This window comes from Pongo pygmaeus, chromosome 1 (assembly GCF_028885625.2).
Source record: "Pongo pygmaeus isolate AG05252 chromosome 1, NHGRI_mPonPyg2-v2.0_pri, whole genome shotgun sequence".
NCBI classification, from domain to species: Eukaryota; Metazoa; Chordata; class Mammalia; order Primates; family Hominidae; genus Pongo; species Pongo pygmaeus.
In genome coordinates this window covers 221,146,819-221,169,375 of record NC_072373.2, presented here as the reverse complement: position 1 = coordinate 221,169,375, position 22,557 = coordinate 221,146,819, and the positions used below count along the sequence as shown (strand labels likewise).

Genomic DNA, 22,557 nt, shown 5'->3' with positions numbered 1-22,557 from the left:
TATAATGTAAATCTACATCCTTTTAAAAAATAAATGGAATCACTATGTGTACCCTTTTGCAACCGGCTTTTTCAATTCAATTTTTAAAAAAATGGAAAATACACATCACATAAAAATATTCCTCATTTTAAAAGCAGTAGACATCGAAGTGAATATAACAGATATCATTGTTCACCTCCCTCCCTCCCTCCCTCCCTTTCTCTCTCCCTTTCTACTTCCCTCCCTCTCTCCCTTCCTACCTTCCTTCCCTTTTGTTTCTATTTAGAGGCAGGGTCTCACTCTGACACCCAGGCTGGAGTGCAGTGGTACAATCATAGCTCACTTCAGCCTTGACCTCCTGCCTCAGTCTCCCTAGTAGCTGGCACTACACATCGTGTGTGCCACCATGCCCAGCTAATTTTTTATTTTTTGTGGGATTGGGGTGGGGGGGTCTTGCCATGTTCCCCAGGCTCGTTTTGAACTTGTGGGCTCAAGTGATCTCTCTGCCTCGGCCTCCCAGAGTGCTGAGATTACAGGTGTGAACCACCGCATCTGACCATGAATTTTTTTTTTTTTAAGGAAACTGATGAATTTTAGATCACAGAGCTGTGATGTTTGGATGTAAATGCATTTTTTGGAGAAACATTGTTGGGCTTAGATTAGGCCTACTGTGAAATTGTCATAGCATTTAATAAGTTTTAAACATGGCCAGCTGTGAAAAAAGAAAATAAAACCAACAATAATACTAGGAGTTATTGGCCGGGTGGGTGGCTCACGCTTGTAATCCCAGCACTTTGGGAGGCTGAGGCAAGTAGATCACCTGAGGTCAGGAGTTCGAGACCAGCCTGACCAACAAGGTGAAACCTCGTCTCTACTAAAAATACAAAAATTAGCCAGGCGTTTTGGCAGGCGCCTGTAGTCCCAGCTACTCAGGAGGCTGAGACAGGAGAATGGCATGAACCCGGGAGGTGGAGGTTGCAGTGAGCCAAGATCACGCCACCGCACTCCAACCTGGGCGACAGAGCAAGACTCCGTCTCAAAAAAAAAAAAACCAAAACAGAACTAGGAGTTATCTTCATCTTTACAAGGAGACTACCCCAAAGAGAAAGTATTTGCAATTATTTTTCTTTATATTGGAATTCACTTTTTTTTTTAAAAAGTAAGACACTTTTGTAGAATGACTGTTTATTAAACTTATAACGGTGTTTTATGGGTGTTTTTCTCCACAAACTGCTAAAAATAAGAGGAACAGTTTGGCCCATCCGGTCTTAGGTTCTGCCTGAAATCACGACGGCCTTCACTGTTTTGAATCTATTTTTAGTTCATCAGGAACGTGAGGGTGGGAAGTGCTGCATCATATAACAAATTAGGAGAAAGCCCTATTTTAATGTCGTTTGTGAAATAAGAACTGAAACAGACAAGAAAAACTCTAGGAATGAGATTTCATGATTAGTATGTGTGGCTTTGAGTTGTGGTTTAGGACACAAATTGAGGAATTGGAAGTTCTTTATACTTTTTTTTTTTTTCTCTGTGAGATAGGGGAAAACAAAATTCTCTTAAAAAGGACTTTTGTTTAACTTAAAGGAGATTATGCCGGTCCTCTGGGCTTAATGTTAAAAAAGTCAAGTAAACAATGAGAAAAATGTTTAATCATATTTTGGTGTGTTGTGACTATTTTTTGGTGTGTATCTCATATGTTCTGTTTGTGATAAAAAGTGAGGTTGCATCTCTTAGTAGTTAAATTAATTAGATACACTTTCTTTTTTTTTTTTTTTTTTGAGATCCGGCTCTCACCAGGTTGCACAGACTGGAGTTTATGGCTGTCTGCAGCCTTGACCTTCCCAGACTCAGGTGATCCTCCCACCTCAGTTTTTTTTGTTGTTGTTGAGATGGAATCTCACTCTGTGGCCCAGGCCGGAGTGCAATGGCATGATCTCAGCTCACTGCAAGCTCCGCCTCCTGGGTTCACGCCATTCTCCTGCCTCAGCCTCCCGAGTAGCTTGGACTACAGGTGGCCACCACCATGCCTGGCTAATTTTTTTGTATTTTTAGTAGAGACAGGGTTTCACCGTGTTAACCAGGATGGTCTCGATCTCCTGACCTTGTGATCCGCCTGCCTCAGCCTCCCAAAGTGGTGGGATTACAGGGGTGAGCCACCGTGCCTGGCCAGTTTTTTTTTTTTGTTTTTTGTTTTTAAGATGGAGTCTTGCTTTGTTGCCCAGGTTGGAGCACAGTGGCACACTCTTGGCTCACTGCAACCTCCGCCTCCTGGGTTCAAGTGATTCTCCTGCCTCAGCCTCCCAAGTACCTGGGATTACAGGCACCTACCACCACACCTGGCTAATTTTTGTATTTTTAGTAGAGATGGGGTTTCAGTATGCTGGCCAGGCTGGTCTCAAACTCCTGACCTGAAGTGATCCCACCTACCTTGGCCTCCCAAAATGCTGGGATTACAAGCATGAGCCACTGCACCTGGCACAGTTTTCTTTTCTTTTTTTTTTTTGAGCGGGAGTCTCGCTTTGTCGCCCAGGCTGGAGTGCAGTGGCATGATCTCGGCTCACTGTGACCTCCTCCTCCCGGGTTGAAGTGATTTTCCTGCCTCAGCCTCCTGAGTAGCTAGGATTATGGGCGCGTGCCACTACACCTGGCTAATTTTTGGTATTTTTAGTAGAGATGGGGTTTCACCATGTTAGTCGGGCTGGTCTCGAACTCCTGACCTCAGGCCATCTGCCTGCCTCGGCCTCCCAAAGTGCTGGGATTACAGGCGTGAGCCACTGTGCCCGGCCAGTTTTTGTATTTTTAGTAGAGCCAGTGTTTCTCCATGTTGCCCAGGCTGGAGGTAAACCTTTATACCTGTGATTGCACAAAACCATTGTCTTGTGAGTCCTCTATCCAGATATTCCCAGGGCCTCAGGTTGCTAAACCAGTTCAAAGCTGCCACCAGTGTAGAAGGCAGTCAGACCACCGAAGGGCGTCATCCTCTACTGAGAGCCCTGCTGTGGGCAACCCAGAATGCTGCCCCCTGCATGGCTCTTCCTAAATTTTCCAGCAGATCTTTAAGATGGGGCAAAATGTATTCTCCCAATCTTCTCCTACCCCTTCTGTCAGGTGTGGACCTGCCTCTGTCTCTTAACTCTTTCTTCCTGCTTAATAGTCTGCAGCATGCTTCACAAAGTCTTGATTCTTCAACCCTTTTTGAAACCTTAGAATCCTTTCTTTCTTCAACCGCATATTACAGTGAGTCAGAACATTTATTCTCTGTTTATATCACTGAGTAGAACATCTCAATTTAACATCTCAGGCTGAACTTGGCATTGAGGTTTAAGGTGACTTCATATTTTTTCCAACAATAGTAGGTATGCTCTTCCAATGATAATGATAATGTCAACTAATAAATTAGTCAATTTTATGTTCAGTGCATTTTTCTAGATTTCTCATTTATTCAGCAGATATTTAGAGAGCACCTACCATGTGTCAGACACTGTTCTAGGCGCTGGTGCAACAGAAGTCCTTACTTTTAAGAAACTTCAATTAGGGGGATGGTAACTAAGCAATACACAAATATATCACACATGTCATAGCCATGGAGAAAAAGTAAGTAGGGAAAGGGACAGGGTGGTGGTTTTCTCCCAACCCTATAAGGAAGATACTGCTTTTTTTCTTACTTTTTGAGACAGAGTCTTACTTCATCGCCCAGGCTGGAGTGCAGTGGTGCAATATCGGCTCACTGCAACCTCCGCCTCCCAGGTTCAAGCGATTCTCCTGCCTCAGCCTCCCAAGTAGCTGGGATTACAGGCGTGTGCCACCATGCCCGGCTGATCTTTGTATTTTTAGTAGAGACAGGGTTTTGCCATGTTGGCCAGGCTGATCTCGAACTCCTGACCTCAAATGATCCATTGCCTCGGACTCCCCTTGGCCGATGATTTCATCCCCGTTGTACAGATGTGCAGTGTACAGATGTCCATTGTGCAGAAACTGAAGCAGAGAGCTGTTAAGTGACTTATCCGGTTAGGCGCCAGATAAGTAAAGTAGTCAGTAATAAAGGTTGAATTTGAATTAGAAATCAAGCATGAACTCCTAAATTTAGCTGTCTGTAAGATAATGAAACTTGGCCCGGCACGGTGGCTCACACTTGTAATCCCAGCACTTTGTGGGGCCGAGGTGGGGGGATTGTTTGAGCCCAGGAATTTGAGACCAGCCTGGGCAACATGGTAAGATGCCATGTCTACAAAAAAGTAAAAATTAGGTGGGTGTGGTGGTGCATGCCTGTAGTTCCAGCTACTTGGGAGGCTGAGACAGGAGAATCGCGTGAACCTGGGAGGGGGAGGTTGCAGTGGGCCGAGATGGTGCCATTGTACTCCAGCCTGGGCGACAAGAGCGAAACTCCATCTTAGAAAAAAAAAAATTACATGCTATACAGAAGACTATATTTAACATATAAACTATGAGGAAGAATAAGATGAATACCCATGGACTGATTACTCATAGTTGTAAGTATACAATCCAGTGAGTTTTCATAAAGTGGACATACCTGTGACACTAGTATCCAGTTAAAATTAAAAAAAAAAACAAAACACCATTACCAGATCCCTAGAATCTCACTCCTGCCTCTCCTGAGCTTCTTCCTGCCCCTTTCCCACCAAGGATAACCATTATCCAAACTAATGGTATAGTTTAGTTTTTCTTATTTTCAAATTTTATAGAAATGGAATCATCCACTCTGTTTTTTTTACATCTGGCTTCTTTTGCTCAGGGGACTTGGGTAAATCTGTTAGGAAGCTTTTGGAGATGCCCTGCTGTTAGTAGGAGTTCAACAAATACATTTTGAATGAATGGATTAATTTCTCTTTTTCAATAAGATGCTGCTCTTTAATTATATGTTAGAAGGAAGAAGTGGCAGATTGTATTTTTATTGAATCAAGTAAAAAAAGAAAACCTGATCATTTTGCTCCTACAAGTGATGGTTAAATTTGTATCTGAGTGTAACTTTTGTTTCTCATTGTTTTAGTGAATTAAATTGGCTATTTATTCATTAATTTATTTTGGAGATGGAGTCTCCCTCTGTTGCCCAGGCTAGAGTGCAGTGGCGCCATCTCAGCTCACTGCAATTGCCTTCCGCCTCCCGAGTTCAAGTGATTCTCCTGCCTCAGTAGCTGGGATTACAGGTGCGCACCACCACACCTGGCTAATTTTTGTATTTTTAGTAGAGACAGGATTTCACCATGTTGGTCAGGCTGTTCTCGAACTCCTGACCTTGTGATCCTCCTGCCTCAGCCTCCCAGATTACTGGGATTACAGGTGCGAGCCACCACACCTGGCCAATTGGCTATTTATTTTTAAATCTTACCTATTTGAAATGACCAAGTTAGGTCATTTTATTAAAATAACAACAAGCTTTAGTGTGTTACAAGCATAGGCTGGGCATGGTGCTTCATGCCCATAATCCTAGTACTCTGGGAGGCCAAGGTGGGAGGATCACTTGGGGCCAGGAGGTTGAGACCAGCCTGGGCAACATAGTGAGACCTCGTCTCTGTCAAAAATTAAAAAAAATTAATTAGCTGGGCATGGTGGTGCGCACCTGTAGTCTTAGATACTTAGGAGGCCAAGGTGGGAAGATTACTTGAGCCCGGGAGTTCAAGGCTGCAATGAGCTATGATTGAAATACTGCACTCCAGCTTGGGTGACAGAGAGACTCTCTCTAAAATAAAGTGTAATATGCTTACTGTAAATTCACCATATCAGCCAAGGAGGTGTGATAAACAGAGATGATAAGGGAACTAACATACAATATATATGTATTTATGTTTGTATGTGTGTATGTATTTATGTATGTATGAATTAGAGGTGGGGTGTCGCTGCTTTGCTCAGGCTGGTCTTGAACTCCTAGGCTGAAGCGATTCCCCCCACCACCCCAGCCTCCTAAGTAGCTGAGACTATAGGCAAGCACCACTGCACCTGGCCAAGATACAGTTGTTAAAAACTCAAGTGGTAGAGCTTGTAAGAATACTGGTAGACCAAGTTATTCTCTCAGAAGAGTACTTTTGCTCAAGGCATATTTAGTTGTTAAGCTCTGGTGTGGTTATGAATAACGTCATTCTCTGGCAGAATTGTGTTTCTGCTGTTTCGTTATAGAATGTCCTTTTCCCCTTATGTTGTAGATTCGACGGAGGCGCCTTGCACGACTTGCTGGTGGACAGACCTCTCAGCCAACCACCCCACTCACCTCTCCCCAGAGGGAGAACCCTCCAGGGCCTCCCATAGCGGCATCAGCCCCAGGACCCTCTCAGAGTCTTGGTCTCAGTGTCCACAACATGACCCCAGCTACCTCCCCAATAGGTGCATCAGGTAAGCCCGAGCTTCATACCTGGGACTCTTTTGCAATTCTTCTTAGCTTTTTATTAAGCTGATGGTTGTGATGTTTCCAGAACAGATTAAAATGAAGCAGACATCAGCTCTTTAAAATCCTCCAAGCAGTAGTTTAAATATCATTGCAATGTGTTGTTATCACCTTTTTTTTTATTGCAATCTGTTAAACCAATTGTTTTTCTTTCCATAACTTCCATGTTTTTTTTTTTTTTCAAACAGGTTTAGGTATTATCTCTGATGACAAGATGATTAAGACTGAATTTGGTTCTGCTGATTTTATGAATTTGGTTGATGGTTTTAAGATAAAATAATCTGAAAATGCAAGATTAAAATAATGGTCAAAATGAACACCTCTAATTGCAGATTTCCTCCTCTTTATTCTACATTGGCACAGAACTTTTTCTTTAACTTTTCAGAGGATAAAACTACCTGATAGGATGTTTTAGAACTATCTCATTAAAAAGTAAAAGTTTATTTCTTTATAATAAATGAGCTGATGCTTGATATCCAGGACTGTCTTTGTTGGGAAATGATGATATTTCTCATACTGTGTATTTGAAAATATCTCTCTTTTGTCTGTGAACTTTTCTATCAAATATAGTATTATTGTCGTATAATAATAATTACTATTTTATAATTAGGATTCTAGTTGCATAAAGGGGTGCTAAGAGGCCTGCATTGATCATAATATCATCTAATAATTTGATAGTCAGCCTTCTAAATCATCTGTCTTCTTGATCTAGAATCGTGTGTCAATTAAAAGTATTTGCAGAGTTTTTGTTGCTGTACTTCTCGTTAGGTATCAGTGTAGACTATAGATATATATAAATGTTCATACCTAATGTGTTTCAACCAAAACATCTATTAGTAATAAAGAAGGTTCTTGCCTATAATGTTTCTTCTGTATGTCTCTGAGAAGCTCTGATGGTCTTCTGGTAGGATTGACGGGTTCAGGATTCCAAATGTGATTTTCCTTGGACACAGTACTGACAACAGTGCTCTTTGCCTTACCCTGGTCAGGCCATACCTGGAATGCTGGAATCTGTCCTGGAGAGAACCTCTCTCACTTTGTCTTACTTGCTTATTTAAACCAGGATCTTGGTTAAATCCCATTCCCCACCTACTCTGTCTCATGCACTGGAATAAGGCTATAGAAAAACTCAGAACCATTTGAAACCATTTGAACTAATTGAAAACTTTTGAAATGTCTGTCTCATTTTGAATTCATGATAACATGGCTGGGTGTGGTGGCTCATGCCTGTAATCCCAGCACTTTGGGAAGCCAAGGTTGGTGGATCAGTTGAGGTCAGGAGTTCGAGATCAGCCTAGCCAACATGGTGAAAGCCCGTCTCACAAAAAAATACAAAAAGCCGGGCGTGATGCTACCTGCCTGTAATTCCAACTACAAGGGAGGCTGAGGCATGAGAATTGCTTAAACCCAGGAGGTGGAGGTTGCAATGAGCCAAGATCGCGCCACTGCGCTCCAGCCTGGTGATGGAGTGAGACTCTGTCTCAAAAACAACAACAACAACAACAAATCAAATTCATGATCACAAACTCAGGTAGACCCTTGATACTGGCAGGCCGTTGCCCCATGCTTCCCAGTTCACTCACTCTGCTGATGTGTTTCATACCTTCTCCAGTGTGCAGTATCTCATTCTCCATGCTCACTCTCTCAGCTGGTGGCCTGGCTTCCCATTTCTTTCTTTCTTTTTTTTTTTTTTTGGAGATGAGGTCTCACTGTGTTGCCCAGGCTGGAGTGTGGTGGCTGTTCATAGGTGTGATCCTAGTGCACTACAGCTTAAAACTCCTAGGCTCAAATGATCCGTCTGCTTCAGTCGCCCATGTAGCTGGGACTGTAGGCATGTGCCACCACACCTAACTCTGGCTTCATATTTCATTGAGAAAACAGATGCAGGCAGAACCTACGCAGGGAACCTCCATCAGACTCAGTCATCACATCCATCTGCCTACCTGTATGTGTGCCTGGTTCTTGTTATGCACAAATTGTCCCTGCTCCTATTGAAGCCTGGACCCTAGATCCCATCTCCCCTCGGTTACTCAGCCTTCACTCCAGCAGTTCCTTTCTCTCTCTTGCTTCATCAGATTTTCCATCTCATATGGCCTTTTTTTTTTTTTAACAGCCTATATAGTGCCATTACTTTTCCCATCATGGGAATGAACAAAAGGAACTCTCTTGATCTAATTCCCCCTGCCAGCTTCTCCCCCACATCTCCGCACCAAAACCTTTGCAGCAGAACTTCTGGAATGAGTTGCCTGTCCTCTTCATCCCCTTCTGCCCTTGCAGTCTTTGCTGAATCAACTGCAGTCAGGCGAGGCCTCCCGTGGTTACTCTGTGGTTGCTCTGAGTCACTGTCTGGTCTGACCCATCAGCCTCATTAGACATGGCTTTCACCCTTTTCTCCTGGAAACACGTTTTTCTTTTGGCTTCCAGAACAGCACATTCTCCTGGTTTTCATGCATTCTCTGTATCTGTTCCTTCTTCACTCTGCCTGGTTCCTTTTCATTTCCCTGACTTCTAAATGTTAGGATTCAGGGGCTCAATATTTAACCTCTTGTCCTTTCCATCCAGCTTTATTCTCTTACTGATGTCATCCAGTGTCCTGGCTTTAATTACCCTCATTTGATGATTCCTAAGCTTTTATCTCCAACTTGGACCTGCTCCTTGAACCTCAGACTGACACATCCAGCGCTTTACCTGATATCTCTGCTTGGATATCTAACAGGCATGTCACAGCTAGCATGCCCCAAATCAAGCTTTGCTGTTTCCTCACATTTTATCTTCTCCCAGGTTTCCATCTCAATAAATGACAATTCATGTTTTCTAGACCTGGATTGGCAAACTCTTTCTGTTAAGGGCCAGATAGTAAATATTTTTGGCTTTGGAGGCTGTAAGGTTAGAACTATTTATCTCTGCTTCTGTAGCACAAAAGCAGCCATAGAACATATGTAAATGAACAAGTGTAACTGTGTTCCAGTAAAACTTCACTTACAAAAACAGGCAGTAGCCCAGATTTTGCCTGTGGACTAGAGCTTGTTTGGCCCTGCTCTAGACCTGTCAGAAAACTAGAAGCAGACCAGATTCTCACCACCTTGTTTCTTCTCATCACCTCCACCGCTATTACCCAGGTCCAAGGCACCAGGATCTCTTGCCTGGATTTCTGGAACAGCCTCCTAACTGGTCTTCTCATGCCCACGCTTGCTTCACTTGAGTCTGTTCTCAGTGTAGAGCCAGAGGGGCCCCACTAAAGCTAAGTGCAACATTGTGTAACAGCCCATATGCTGTTATCACAAACTAATAGAAAGGCTTGGGCATTCCCTAAATGGTTAGTTCTTGCCCGGGCACCTCTATGCTAAGTAGTCCTGATTATGTTTCTCACATAGTCATCATTATTCATAGTCACAAACAGTTGGATATTATTAGCCATGCTTTGGTGGGTTGGACAAACAGATTTTCGTGATTTCCTAAATAAACAAGTGAAAAAACAAACAGAAAATCTGTCTTAAGACAGGTTACATCTATTCTCTGTTCAGGCCAGGTGCAGTGGCTCACGCCTGTAATCATAACACTTTGGGAAGCCAAGGTGGGAGGATCCCTTGAGCCTAGGAGTTCGAGACCAGCCTAGGCAACATAGCAAAATCCCGTCTCTACAAAAAATTCAAAAAACTAGCCGGGCGTGATGGTGCACACATGTAGTCCCAGTTACTCGGGAGGCTGAGGTGGGACAATCGCTTGAGCCCAGGAGGTGGAGGTTGCCGTGAGCTGTGATCACACCACTGCATTCCAGCCTGGGCAACAGAGCAAGACCCTGTCTCAAAAAAGAGAAAAATAAATTTCAAGAAAATATGATAGCTGTCCGTTAAAGAGTTTAAAAAGTTGGCACGAGGAAGGTGATAGCTTGTGTTTATTTTCTGTGGTCCTGGAAGTTAGACATAGGTCTAGTGGGTAGATTTATTATCCACTGAATGTGATTGAGAGATTTTTGTTCCAGACTCAAAAAGTGCTTTCTTTTTTTCTTTTTTTTTTTTGAGACACAGTCTCACTCTGTTGCCTAGGCTGGAGTGCAGTGACGCGATCTTGGCTCACTGCAACCTTTGTCTCCTGGTTTCAGGCAACTTTCCTGCCTCAGCCTCCTAAGTAGCTGGATTACAGGTGCCCACCACCATGCCTGGCTAATTTTTGTATTTTTAGTAGAGATGGGGTTTCGCCATGTTGGCCAGGCTGGTCTCGAACTCCTGACCTCAGGTGATCCGCCTGCCTCGGCCTCCCAAAGTGCTGAGATTACACACGTGAGCCACCACGCCTGGCCAAGAAGTGCTAACAGAGACAAATACTGGGTAGGGTGCCACCCATGGTAAAAAGTCCTTCATCCAGGAGTGCTTGGCAGCAGTCATTTGGTGGCCCTCTTAGTTGGGCTGTTTTCAGTTCCAAGTAACTAAAGCAAGGATTGAGAAGCTGTAGGGGGTCCTTCCAGTTGCTTCTCCCATCTGTAGTCCCAGCCTTTTTTTTTTTTTTTTTTTTTGAGATGGAGTTTCGCTCTTGTCACCCAGGCTGGAGTGCAATGGCACAATCTCGACTCTCTGCGACCTCCACCTTCCGGTTTCAAGCTATTCTCCTGCCTCAGCCTCCCGATTAGCTGGGATTACAGGCGCCCACCACCACGCCTGGCTAATTTTTGTATTTTTAGTATAGACTGGGTTTCACCATGTTGGCCAGGCTGGTCTCGAACTCCTGACCTCATGATCCTCCCGCCTCAGCCTCCCAAAGTGTTGGGATTACAGGCGTGAGCCACCGCGCTGGCCTAGTCCCAGCTTCTTGCAGTGCCGTCTGCTTCTGTAGTTTCCTAGGGCTGCTGTAACAACCTATCAAAAACTTTTGAAGGCTTACAGCAGCAGTATTATTTTCTCACAGTTCTAGAGGCTAGAAGTCCAAAGCCGAGGTGTTGGTAGGGCGATGCCCCCCCACAAGGGGAGAATCCTTTCTTCTGCCTTCTGATGGTTGCTGGCAGTCCTTGGCATTTCCTGGCTTGTGGCAACATAACTCCAGTCTTCACCTCCGTCTTCACATGGCCATCTTCGTTCTGTGTGTGTCTGTGTCCAAATTTCCGTCTTATGACAGCCACTGGATTAGGGACCACCCTAATTGAGTATGAGCTTATTTTAACTTGCTTACATCTGCTAAGACCCTCCTTGCAGATAGGAATATTATTTCTTCGTTTTTGATCTGCATCTCCTCTTCCTTTTGAATGTGAGGTTAGGCAGGAGCCTTGCCAGTGTTGCTCATCCCCTTACCCCCAGCACTGTGCTTAGCACATAGCAAGCACTCTGGAAATGCCAAGCGTTGTGTGGCTAAATGAATGAAAGAAATATTTCTTGTTGGAAATGTTAGAAGCGAAATAAGATTTGAGTTCTTTTGAAAAACAGCTGGCTGGCATTGTTCCTCTCACCACAACCAGCTGGATTGTCTCTGTTTTTCCTGGTGTGCTGAGCGCTGAGCAGAATTTTAAAAATCCTCAGTCTATTCATTTTCTTCTAAAATTAGAAAAATAGTTATTATATAAAATATTTCAAATGTACATGATAACATAACTAGTGCCTATGGAACCAAGTCCACAGGTCATTGCTGTTCCAGACTTGCCATTCCAGACATTTCTTCATGTTTTACTGCATTGTTATGTGGCACTGCTCTTGGCTCTCTTAGAACTTTATATATATGGGTGATGCTTTTCCTACAGATGAATGCCACTTTTTTATAGTTAACACTGATTATGGTAGTTTTTTTTGTTTGTTTTGTTTTTTTTTTGAGATGGAGTCTCTCTCTGTCACCCAGTCTGGAATGCAGTGGCACGATCTTGGCTCACTGCAACCTCCATCACCCAGGTTCAAGTGATTGTCCCACCTCAGCCCCCGAGTAGCTGGGGTTACAGGTGCGCACCACCACACCTGGCTAATTTTTGTATTTTTAGTAGAGACGGGGTTTCACCATGTTGGCCAGGCTGGTCTCGAACTCCTGACCTCAGGTGATCCACCTGTCTCAGCCTCCCAAAGTGCTGGGATTACAGATGTGAGCCACCGTGCCTGGCTGATTATGCTACTTTTATATTTAAAATGTAGGGCTTACTGCAGATCAGACACAGTACTTGGTCATGGGAATGCAAAGATGAGTGAGACTCAGTTTCTTTCCTTAAAGAGCTTTTAGCCTAGTTGGGGAGGAGATGTTCTTTCATTTCCTTTTTAATATCTGTGTTTATTAAATTCTTTAGAGGACAGTCTAGTTTTCTTAGTTTCTTCCTTTATCTTTAGATGATTTGTGATTGCTTAATCTTCAGAACTTCTTAACTGTCTTGGGTGATTTTCTTTTACAGCCCTGTTTTGGAATTATGCTTGTCTTCTCTTTGATGTTTGCCTATCAAACATCTTGAGTATATCCAACGAAGGCCTTAACCTTCCTCGCTGTTGTGACCTCTGAAGAGGAGGTCATGATTGCTCAAGAGTCCCCCAACAGATCCTTTATCAACCATTTTCATCTTGACAGGATTATTAGGTCTAGTGGAATAGGTCTTCCAGTTGCCTGTATACTCTCTAGAGCTGGCAGGTTTCATTTTTGTTTTTCTAAGACAAAGTCAGGCTGGAGTACAGTGGTGCGACCATAGCTCATTGCGGCCACAAACTCCTGAGCTTAAGTGGTCCTCCTGCTTCAGCCTCAGAAGTAGCTGGGACTACAGGTGCGTGCCACCATGGCTGGCTAATTTTTTAATTTTTTTTTTGTAGAGATGAAGTCTTACTATGTTGCCTAGGCTGGTTTTGAACTCCTGGCCTCAAGCGATCTTCCTGCCTCAGTCTCTCAAAGTGTTGGGATTACAGGCGTGGAGTTCTCAGTTGTTTTCATTCCATGATTCCCTTTGGCAAACTGGGAAAGCCTTTGATTGGCTTCTCAAAATATACTTTTATTATTATTTTTTGAGATGGAGTCCCGCTCTGTCGCCCAGCCTGGAGGGCAGTGGCGTAGTCTGCCTCCTGGGCTCAAGTGATTTTCCTGCCTCAACCTCCTGAGTAGCTGGGATTACAGGCATGCGCCACCACGCCCAGCTAATTTTTTTGTATTTTTAGTAGAGACGGAGTTTCACCATGTTGGCCAGGCTGGTCTTGAACTTCTGACCTCAAGTGATCCTCCTCCATCAGCCTCCCAAAGTGCTGGGATTACAGGTGTGAGCCACCGCACCTGACCTCAAAATTTACTTTTAAATGTGTATAATAAAATAGGATTACACAATTATATAGGAATATAGTTATCAACATATTTTAAAGATTGTAATATAGTTATTTATATGCTTCTTTATGAATGATTTAAATGAAAGACTTAGCAACTAGTCAAACTGCTTCAGCCCCTTGACATTTGTTTCCATCTGTGGACCACAGGTAAAGATCCTCTGCTCTGGGAGCAGAAATGAACAGTGGGGCCTCTTTGGAACTAGTGAGAAGCCACATGATATATTTGGCCTCTGGGCTAGTTCTGGGGTCTGGCTCAGAAACAGAATTTCTTTCTTTTCTTTGCCTGCTAGTTTTTAACCTACTTAATGATTATTTAACTTAAAATTATTCTTTAACATGTTGACTCAAATGGTCTTCATCCTGCTTCCATTCATGCACTTGAATAGTTAATAAATGGCTTCTGTCTGTTGGGCACTGTATTGAGAGCTAGGGATGCAGGATGGATAAGTTTCAGGGGCCTCCAGGGGCTCACTGTTTAGCATGAGGGCATGAAGTTGTGAAGAGGTGCAGATGCTGGTGTCCTGTACTTGACAGAGAACAGCCACAAATAGTCACTTTCTCAGGCTCCCGGCTATGCATTGTTGATTTTTTTGGAGGATTTTCACACAGGCATTTATCTGATTGAAAATTCTACTGGCTGGGTGTGGTGGCTCACACCTGTAATCCCAGCACTTTGGGAGGCTGAGATGGGGGGATCATGAGGTCAGGAGATTGAGACCAGCCTGGCCAACATGGTGAAACCCTGTCTCTACTAAAAATACAAAAATTAGCTGGGCATGGTGGCGGGTGCCTGTAATCCCAGCTACTCTGGAAGCTGAGGCAGGAGAATCACTTGAACCCAGGAGGCAGAGGTTGCAGTGAGTCAAAATCCCACCACTGCACTCCAGTGTGGTGAGAGTGAGACTCCATCTCAAAAAAAAAGAAAGAAAGAAAATTCTACCTTGGTGAGAGTGTAAATTTATATAGCCATTTTACAAAACAATATGGAGATCCTTCAGAAAACTAAAAATAGAGCTACCATATGATCTGGCATTCCCACTGTGAGTATATATCCAAAGGAATTAGATTCATATTCTGAAGAGATACCTGCACTCATGTTCATTGCAGCATTATTCCAAATAGCCAAGATAGGGAAGCAACCTAAATAATCCATCCTCAGATGAATGGGAAAAGAAACTGTGGTATGTATCCACAATGGAATATTATTCAGCTTTCAAAAATAAAGAAATTCTGTCATTTGTGGCAACATGGATGAACTTGGGAGACACCACGCTAAGTGAAATAAGCCAGGCACAGAAAGGCAAATATTGCATGTTTTCACTCATATGTGGGAGCTTAAAAAGTTGAACTCATACAAATAGAGAGTAAGTGGCGGTTACCAGAGGCTGGGGAATGGGGGTGGATGAGGAAGGAGATGTTGATCAAAGGGTACAAAATTTCAGTTAGATCAGAGGAAAAAGCTTTAGTGATCTATTGTACAGAATGTTGACTGTCATAAATAATAACGTTTTATATATTTTTTAAAATTCTACTTTTTAAAAACAACAGTATTATTATTACTATTGAGACGAAGTTTCGCTCTTGTTGCCCAGGCTGGCGTACAATGGCACGATCTCGGCTCACCGCAACCTCTACCTCCTGGGTTCAAACGATTCTCCTGCCTCAGCCTCCTGAGTAGCTGGGATTATGGGCCTGCACCACCATGCCTGGCTAATTTTGTATTTTTGGTAGAGACAGGCTTTCTCTATGTTGGTCAGGCTGGTCTCAAACTCCCGATGTCAGGTGATCCACCCATCTCGGTCTCCCAAAGTGCTGGGATTACAGGTGTGAGCCACCGTGCCTGGCAAAACAACAGTATTATTCCTTTATATAATACAGGGAACAACATCCTTCCATATCCTATTATAATTGGTTTTTTTATGTTTTATTTTGAGACGGTCCCACTCTGTCACCCAGGCTGGAGTGCAGCAGTGGAATCTCTACTCACTGCTGCCTCAACTTCCCAGGCTCAAGTGATCCTTCTACCTCAACCTCCCAAGTAGCTGGGACTCCAGGCACACGCCACCATGCCTAGCTAATTTTTTTTTTTTGAGATGGAGTTTCGCTCTTGTCACCTAGGCTGGAGTGTAATGGCGTGATCTCGGCTCACTGCAACCTCCGCCTCCTGGGTTCAAGCAATTCTCCTGCCTCAGCCTCCCAAGTAGCTGGGATTACAGGCACCGGCCACCACGCCCACCTAATTTTTGTATTTTTAGTAGAGACAAGGTTTCACCATGTTGGCCAGGCTGGTCTCGAACTCCTGACCTCAGGTGATCTGCCCACTTTGGCCTCCCAAAGTGCTGGGATTGCCACCACGTCCATCCTAATTTTTAAATTATTTGTGCAGACGAGTTCTCACTATGTTACCCAGGTTGGTTTTGAACTCCTGGACTCAAGTGATCCTCCCACCTTGGCCTCCCAATGTGTTGGGACTACAGGCGTGAGCCACTGTTCCTGGCCTATTCTTATCCCTGCAAATTTGCTTGATATGTTTTATCTATTTTATATGTTTGTTTATGTTGGTTGTTACACTGATTTATTGAATGCTCTAAATTCACATAGGCTTCACTTAATACATATTTATTTAAATCTCCCTATCCAGTAGGTTCTGTTGTAGGCTATGTGGCTTACATTTTAGTGAGAGAAAACAATTTAAATACCCAGCTGGGCATGGCAGCTCATGCCTGTAATCCTAGTGCTTTGGGAGGTCTAGGTGGGAGGATCGCTTGAACCCAGGGGTTTAAGACCAGCCTGGACAACATAGCGAGACGTTACCTCTACAAAAAAAAATACACAGATTAGCCAGGTGTGGTAGTGCGCACCTGTAGGCCCAGCTACTGGGGAGGCTGAGGCATGAGAATCACTTGAACCTGGGAAGTACAGGTAGCAGTGAGCTGAAATTGTGCCATGCACTCCAGCCTGGACAACAGAGTGAGACTCTGTCTCAAAAAACAAAAACAAACAAAACCATAAAATCTTTCAGATGATTGTAATTATAGAGGGAAAGAGAGCTGTATGTTGGCATAGATACCACTGGGGGTGTGTACATAATCACTGTAGGTCCTATTAAGAAGGCGACTTTTTTTTTTTTTTTTTTTTTTACTTTAAGTTCTGGGATACATGTGCAGAACATGCAGGTTTGTTACATAGGTACACATGTGCCATGGTGGTTTGCTGCACCTATCAACCCGTCATCTAGGTTTTAAGCCTCTCATGCATTAGGTATTTGTCCTAATGCTCTCCCTCCCCTTGACCCCACCCTCCCCCTATTAGGCCCCAGTGCATTGCTCCCCTCCCTGTGTCCCTGTGTTCTCATTGTTCAACTCCCACTTATGAGTGAGAACATGCAGTGTTTGGTTTTCTGTTTCTGTGTTAGTTTACTGAGGATGGTGGCTTCCACCTTCATCCGTGTCCCTGCAAAGGACATGATCTCATTCTTTTTTATGGCTGCATAGTATTGCATGGTGTATATGTACCACTTTTTTTAGTCTATCATCGATGGGCATTTGGGTTGGTTCCATGTCTTTGCTATTGTAAATAGTGCTGCAGTAAACGTACGTGTATATGTGTCTTTATGGTAGAATGATTTATATTCCTTTGGGTATATACCCAGTAATGGGATTGCTGGGTCAAATGGTATTTCTGGTTCTAGAAGAATGTGACATTTTTAGCAGAGGCCTGAATGAAGTGAGTAAGCAAACCAAGTGGATATCTGTGGGGCAATCTTTGCAGACAGAAGAAAAACAGATGCAAAGGTCCTGGGGCAAGAATGGACTTGCCAATGATTGATGCAAGGCAGGGCTGGAGCAGTCATCTTCGATTTCCCCTCATTTTCCTTCTCCAATTTTGAGTCTTTAATGAACACTATGATTGCTTATTAGTACATCTGTAGGAATGTCAACAAGATCAAAGCCATTCTTTTATGGTAAGTTGTCTTTGGTTAAGAATGCTATCCACAATGACAATGAAATTCTAACTTTGGTCCTATCATTGATTGCTATATTAAAATCTTTTTTTTTTCTCTCTCTTCTACTTGGTCCAGAGCTTGGGAGAAAGAGAGAATTCGAGGGTGGTTAACCAGCTGGCTAGAGGTAGAGGCTCAGACAGAAGTCCCAAGGCCTGAGGGCTGCAGCAGGACCCCTAAAAGGCTACTGAGTTCAGGAGGCTCCTAGACGAGGTTGAAATCCTTTGCTTTTTGCTTATACATTTTAATTCTGAGTTGGAACAGGTGTGTCCTATGCTGGCATGGGTACTTCCTCGAATTGGAGTGGCCTTTGGGCCACCAAAGGGGTATGTTTTATTAGTTCTGGGCTTTATCTTACAGCATTATTCCTAGGGTCATACTAATTACTTTATAAATCTGGTTAAAGTGCTGATGATATCTTGTTCTTGTGAAGTGTGCAGTGCTGGGAATCAATACACTTCCTGTTTTGACTTGGGGTTGATTCTTGCACTTTTCCCTATCTGCAGCCCCCACCCCCTTCCCCATTTTTGCTAACCTGGTCCTGCAACCTCTGCTGTGCTTGTAGTTTTACCAGCTGCCTGCTTCTGACTCCAAACTGCCCACTAGCACTCTCCCCACAAAGTGGGATGTGAACTGTGCCGCGGTACTGCATGGCCTTTGTCATGTGCCCAAGCCTAACAAAGGCACAGGGGCAAATACTGTGTGTGAGAGTGGTTTCTATACCATGGGTTCCTGTCCCTTAAGGATCTTATGGCTTAGGAGGAGAGATAACACATGTCACTCACCTGCTTGAAAGCCTTCCTCGTCTCCTTATTTCCAATTATAATCTAATCCGAGGGCTTGCAAGGTGCTCTGTCATCATGTTCCACCCTCTTCATGTAATTCACTATCTTGATTTTCAGAGCATGTTCTCTGTTGCTGTCCCAGTCAACATATTCACCCCAAAAGGCCTATAACCAGTAGAGATTGTGCCACACAAACAACTCTTAGTTTTGGGTGGGTTTGTCTTGTCTTCCAAACTAGATTGAAAGCTCTGAAAAAAAAAAAACGATCTTGTGTTTCTCTTTTATCTGTTGAGCTCATAGTAGGTATCCAGGAAGTAGTAGGGTTGACTGCATTGATTTGGGACTACACTGGGAGTTTTCTTCACCATCTCCCTTTAGTTTTCCTTTTTTTCTTTCTTTCTTTTTTTTTTTTGTTTTTTGTTTTTGAGATGTCGTCTTGCTCAGTCGCCCAGGCTGGAGTGCAGTGGCACAATCTTGGCTCACTGTAGCCTCCACCTCCCAGGTTCAAGCAATTCTACTGCCTCAGCCTCCCAAGTAGCTCGGATTACAAGCGCCCGCCACCATTCCTGGCTAATTTTTTTTTGTATTTTTAGTAGAGACAGGGTTTCACCATGTTGGTGATGCTGGTCTCAGACTCCTGGGGCCTAGCGATCCCCCTGCCTCGGCCTCCCAAAGTGTTAGGATTACAGGCATGAGCCACTGTACCCGGCCTCTCTCCAGTTTCCAGTTGGAATCCAAGGGAAGTAAGTTTAAGAAAAAGTTAAGATTTTGAAATCTTTGGATTCAGAAGAATTTGTCACTTTTAACACCTAGAGTTGAATGTTCATACCTGGAGAGCCTTAACATTAAGCCCTAGCCAGCCTCCAGCAAGTGGACATTGCTCAGGTTTGGCAGGATTCGTCCCCTGAAGTGGACTGAGCCACACCCTGGCCTGTCACCATACCCATCCCCTATCCTTAGTGAAGCAAAACTCCTTTGTTCCCTTCTCCTTCTCCTAGTGACAGGAAATATTGTGATCCTAAAGAATGAAAATAACTTGTCACCTCGTGGCCTCAGGCCTCTTGACTTCAGGCGGTTCTGTTTAATCAAGTGACACATCTTCCCGAGGCTCCCTGAATGTGGTAGATGGAAGAGACTAGTTCAACCCTGACCTGAGGGGAAAGCCTTTGTGAAGGGTCAGAAAATGTTCACCAGCCAAGGTTGTGTGGTTCAGTTTCTCTTTTGTTTATAAAATTTGTCACTGTTTTGACAGGGGACGCATAATAGAGTATTTGGATTTGTTATTGTAAACTATGCAGCATGGTTTTCAAAAAATAGCAACACATCATTTATAACTTTAATGCAACTGTAAAGGGTTAGAGGTTCTTTTTTTTTAAACATCAGTTCTATCATTTTATAGAGAAACTGAGGTACTAAGAACAAGTACAGAGTTCACTAACAGCATCCATTTGATGCGGCCACCATAAATTTAGAAAATATCCTCAAAGCCCTCCTGTGTTCAGTGACTTTTTTTTTTCTTTGAGACAGAATCTCTCCCTGTTCCCCAGGCTGGAGTACAGTGGCGCAATTTTGCCTCACTGCAACGTCTGCCTCCCGGATTCAAGCAATTCTCCTGCCTCAGCCTCCTGAGTAGCTGGGATTACAGGCACCCACCACCACGTCCAGCTAATTTTTTTTATTTTTTATTTTTTATTTCTTTTTTGAGACGAAGTCTTGCTCTGTCCCCCAGGCTGGAGTGCAGTGGCACAATCTCCGCTTACTGCAAGCTCCACCTCCCAGGTTCACGCCATTCTCCTGCCTCAGCCTCCCAAGTAGCTGGGACTACAGGCGCCCACCACCACGCCCGGCTAATTTTTTGTATTTTTAGTAGAGATGGGGTTTCACCGTGTTAGCCAGGATGGTCTCGATCTCCTGACCTCGTGATCTGTCCGCCTCGGCCTCCCAAAGTGCTGGGATTACAGGCATGAGCCACCGCGCCTGGCCAATTTTTTGTACTTTTTAGCAGAGACAGGGTTTCGCCATGTTGGTCAGGCTTGTCTTGAACTCCTGACCTCAGGTGATCCACCCGCCTTGGCCTCCCAAAGTATTCAGTGACTATTAAATATGCACTGTGAAATGTATTCTTAGTTATCAGGGAGGGGTGCAGGGGAGAGGAAGTGACCTTGGATGTAGAGATAAATGAAGTAAGGGGGGACTCAAAATCCAGTTATATGCATATATCCTTTTTAGCTATAAGAGTTAGGTGGATTATAATTTACATTTGTTTATTCATTGTGAGTTGTTTTTAACAAGTAATGTCATGTCAATATAGAAGCATCAGTGGATCCATAGGAATTACACTTGTGTGATTATTTGAAATGATAGGTTGAGAGGGAAAAGTCATTCAACAGTGGTGGGATAAGGTTCCCTCTCTCTTTTCTCTTTTTTTTGAGATGTAGTCTCACTCTGTCGCCCAGGACGGAGTGCAGTGGCATGATCTCACTGCAGCCTCTGCCTCCCAGGTTCAAGCGATTCTTGTGCCTCAGCCTCCCGAGTAGCTGGAACTATAGGCATGTGCCACCACACCCGGCTAATTTTTGTATTTTTAGTAGACAACATGGTTTCACCATGTTGGCCGGGCTGGTGTCAAACTCCTGACCTCAAGTGATCCTCCCGCCTCGGCCTCCCAAAGTGCTGGGATTACAGGCTTGAGCCACCACGCCTGGCCTCCCCCTCTCTTTTTTAGTACTTAGATATGCTAAAAGTGGACAAGACCAGAGCAGATGTTGTGGTAACAAGGCAAGTCTGTTCTTTACACTGGAGTTTGCCCTGATTTCTCATTCTGTTCTCGTCTGACGCATACACGTGTATCTATAGAACTTGTAAACACGTTCACTTTGGTTTTTTTCATTGGCTCCTCAAAGTAGAACTATGAAGTAGGCTGCACAGATGCCAGTATTACCAGAGAATAGGTAAAAATATTAAGTAAGAAGACTTGCTTAAGATTACAAAACTAGAAATAATGGAACCGGGGTCCAGTCCTAGTTTCTTTGTAAAATAAACATTTATTTTGGACTAACTTTCAATGTATAAAAAAGTTATGAAGATAGTATACAGGATTCCTGTGTACCCTTCATCCAGTCTCCCCTAATGTTAATATCTGGTTCATTTGTCAAAACTAAGGAATTAGCCTGGATATGATTTTAACTAAACTAAACATGAGTCTCCTTAGTCTCCATTGGTTTACAACAGTGTCTCAGTTCTGTTTTCATGATCTTCACAGTTTTGAAGAATACTAGTCATTACTTTGTAGAATGTCCCTTAATTTGGCTTTGTCTGGTGTTTTCCTCATGATAAGACTGGGGTTGTGGGTTTTGGGGAAGATTATGTCACACAGGTGAAGTGCCCTTCCCATCATATCATATCAGGGGTATGTAATATCCACATGATGTCCTTGGTGCTATTAAACATCATCACATGCTTGAGTTAGTGCTGGCCATGTTTCTCCACTTAAACTTAGTATTTTTCCCTTTCCATATTCAGTTCTTTGTTATCGAGTTCCTAAGTCCATCCCACACTTAAGGGGTGGGAATTAAACTTGACCTACTGGAGTGGGGAAGTACATATGTAATCTGGAATTCTATAAGGAAAACTTATCCCTTCTCCCCTGTTATGTATTTAGTCTCTTAGATCAGTATGAACTCACACACATTTATTTTATACTTTGGGTTATGATTTCAGTAGCAACATTACTTATTTTACAGGAATTATTCCAGCTTTGACCATGGGAGCTCTTTCAAGCTGGATCCTTGGTCCATTTGACATGCCTCTTCTTTTATTTTTTTGAGCACTGTCTTTCTAGCACTGTATGATGCTCTAGACTTATCTTGGATTTTTCCTGCTCCAGCCCTGGAAATCAGCCAGTTCTCCAAGGAGCAGTCCTGGTCTACTGACTCCAGGCGCACGATTCTATGCATGATTCTGCCTTTTGACACTAAGGAGAGGAATATTCTATCTTGTAAATATGAAGATCAAAGTGATTTTCTAATTCGGGCTGTTGGTTTTCTTATCCCAGTATTTAAGATACCATTGTTGTTCTTCACAGACTTGAAATGTCATTTTATTTTATTTATTTGTTTTTTAATTTTATTT

At 43.4% G+C, this 22,557-nt stretch overlaps 1 protein-coding gene across 8 annotated transcripts in view; it reads left to right on the top strand.

The window, feature by feature from the left end:
• Nucleotides 1-22,557, top strand: part of UBE4B (ubiquitination factor E4B) — a 148,331-nt gene that overhangs the window by 32,970 nt on the left and 92,804 nt on the right. For all 8 annotated transcript variants that reach the window (XM_054440103.2, XM_054440095.2, XM_063668065.1 and 5 more), the window contains exon 2: nt 6,138-6,324. In XM_054440103.2, coding sequence (XP_054296078.1) covers nt 6,138-6,324 — 187 coding nt within the window. The remainder of the gene's footprint in view (nt 1-6,137; nt 6,325-22,557) is intronic.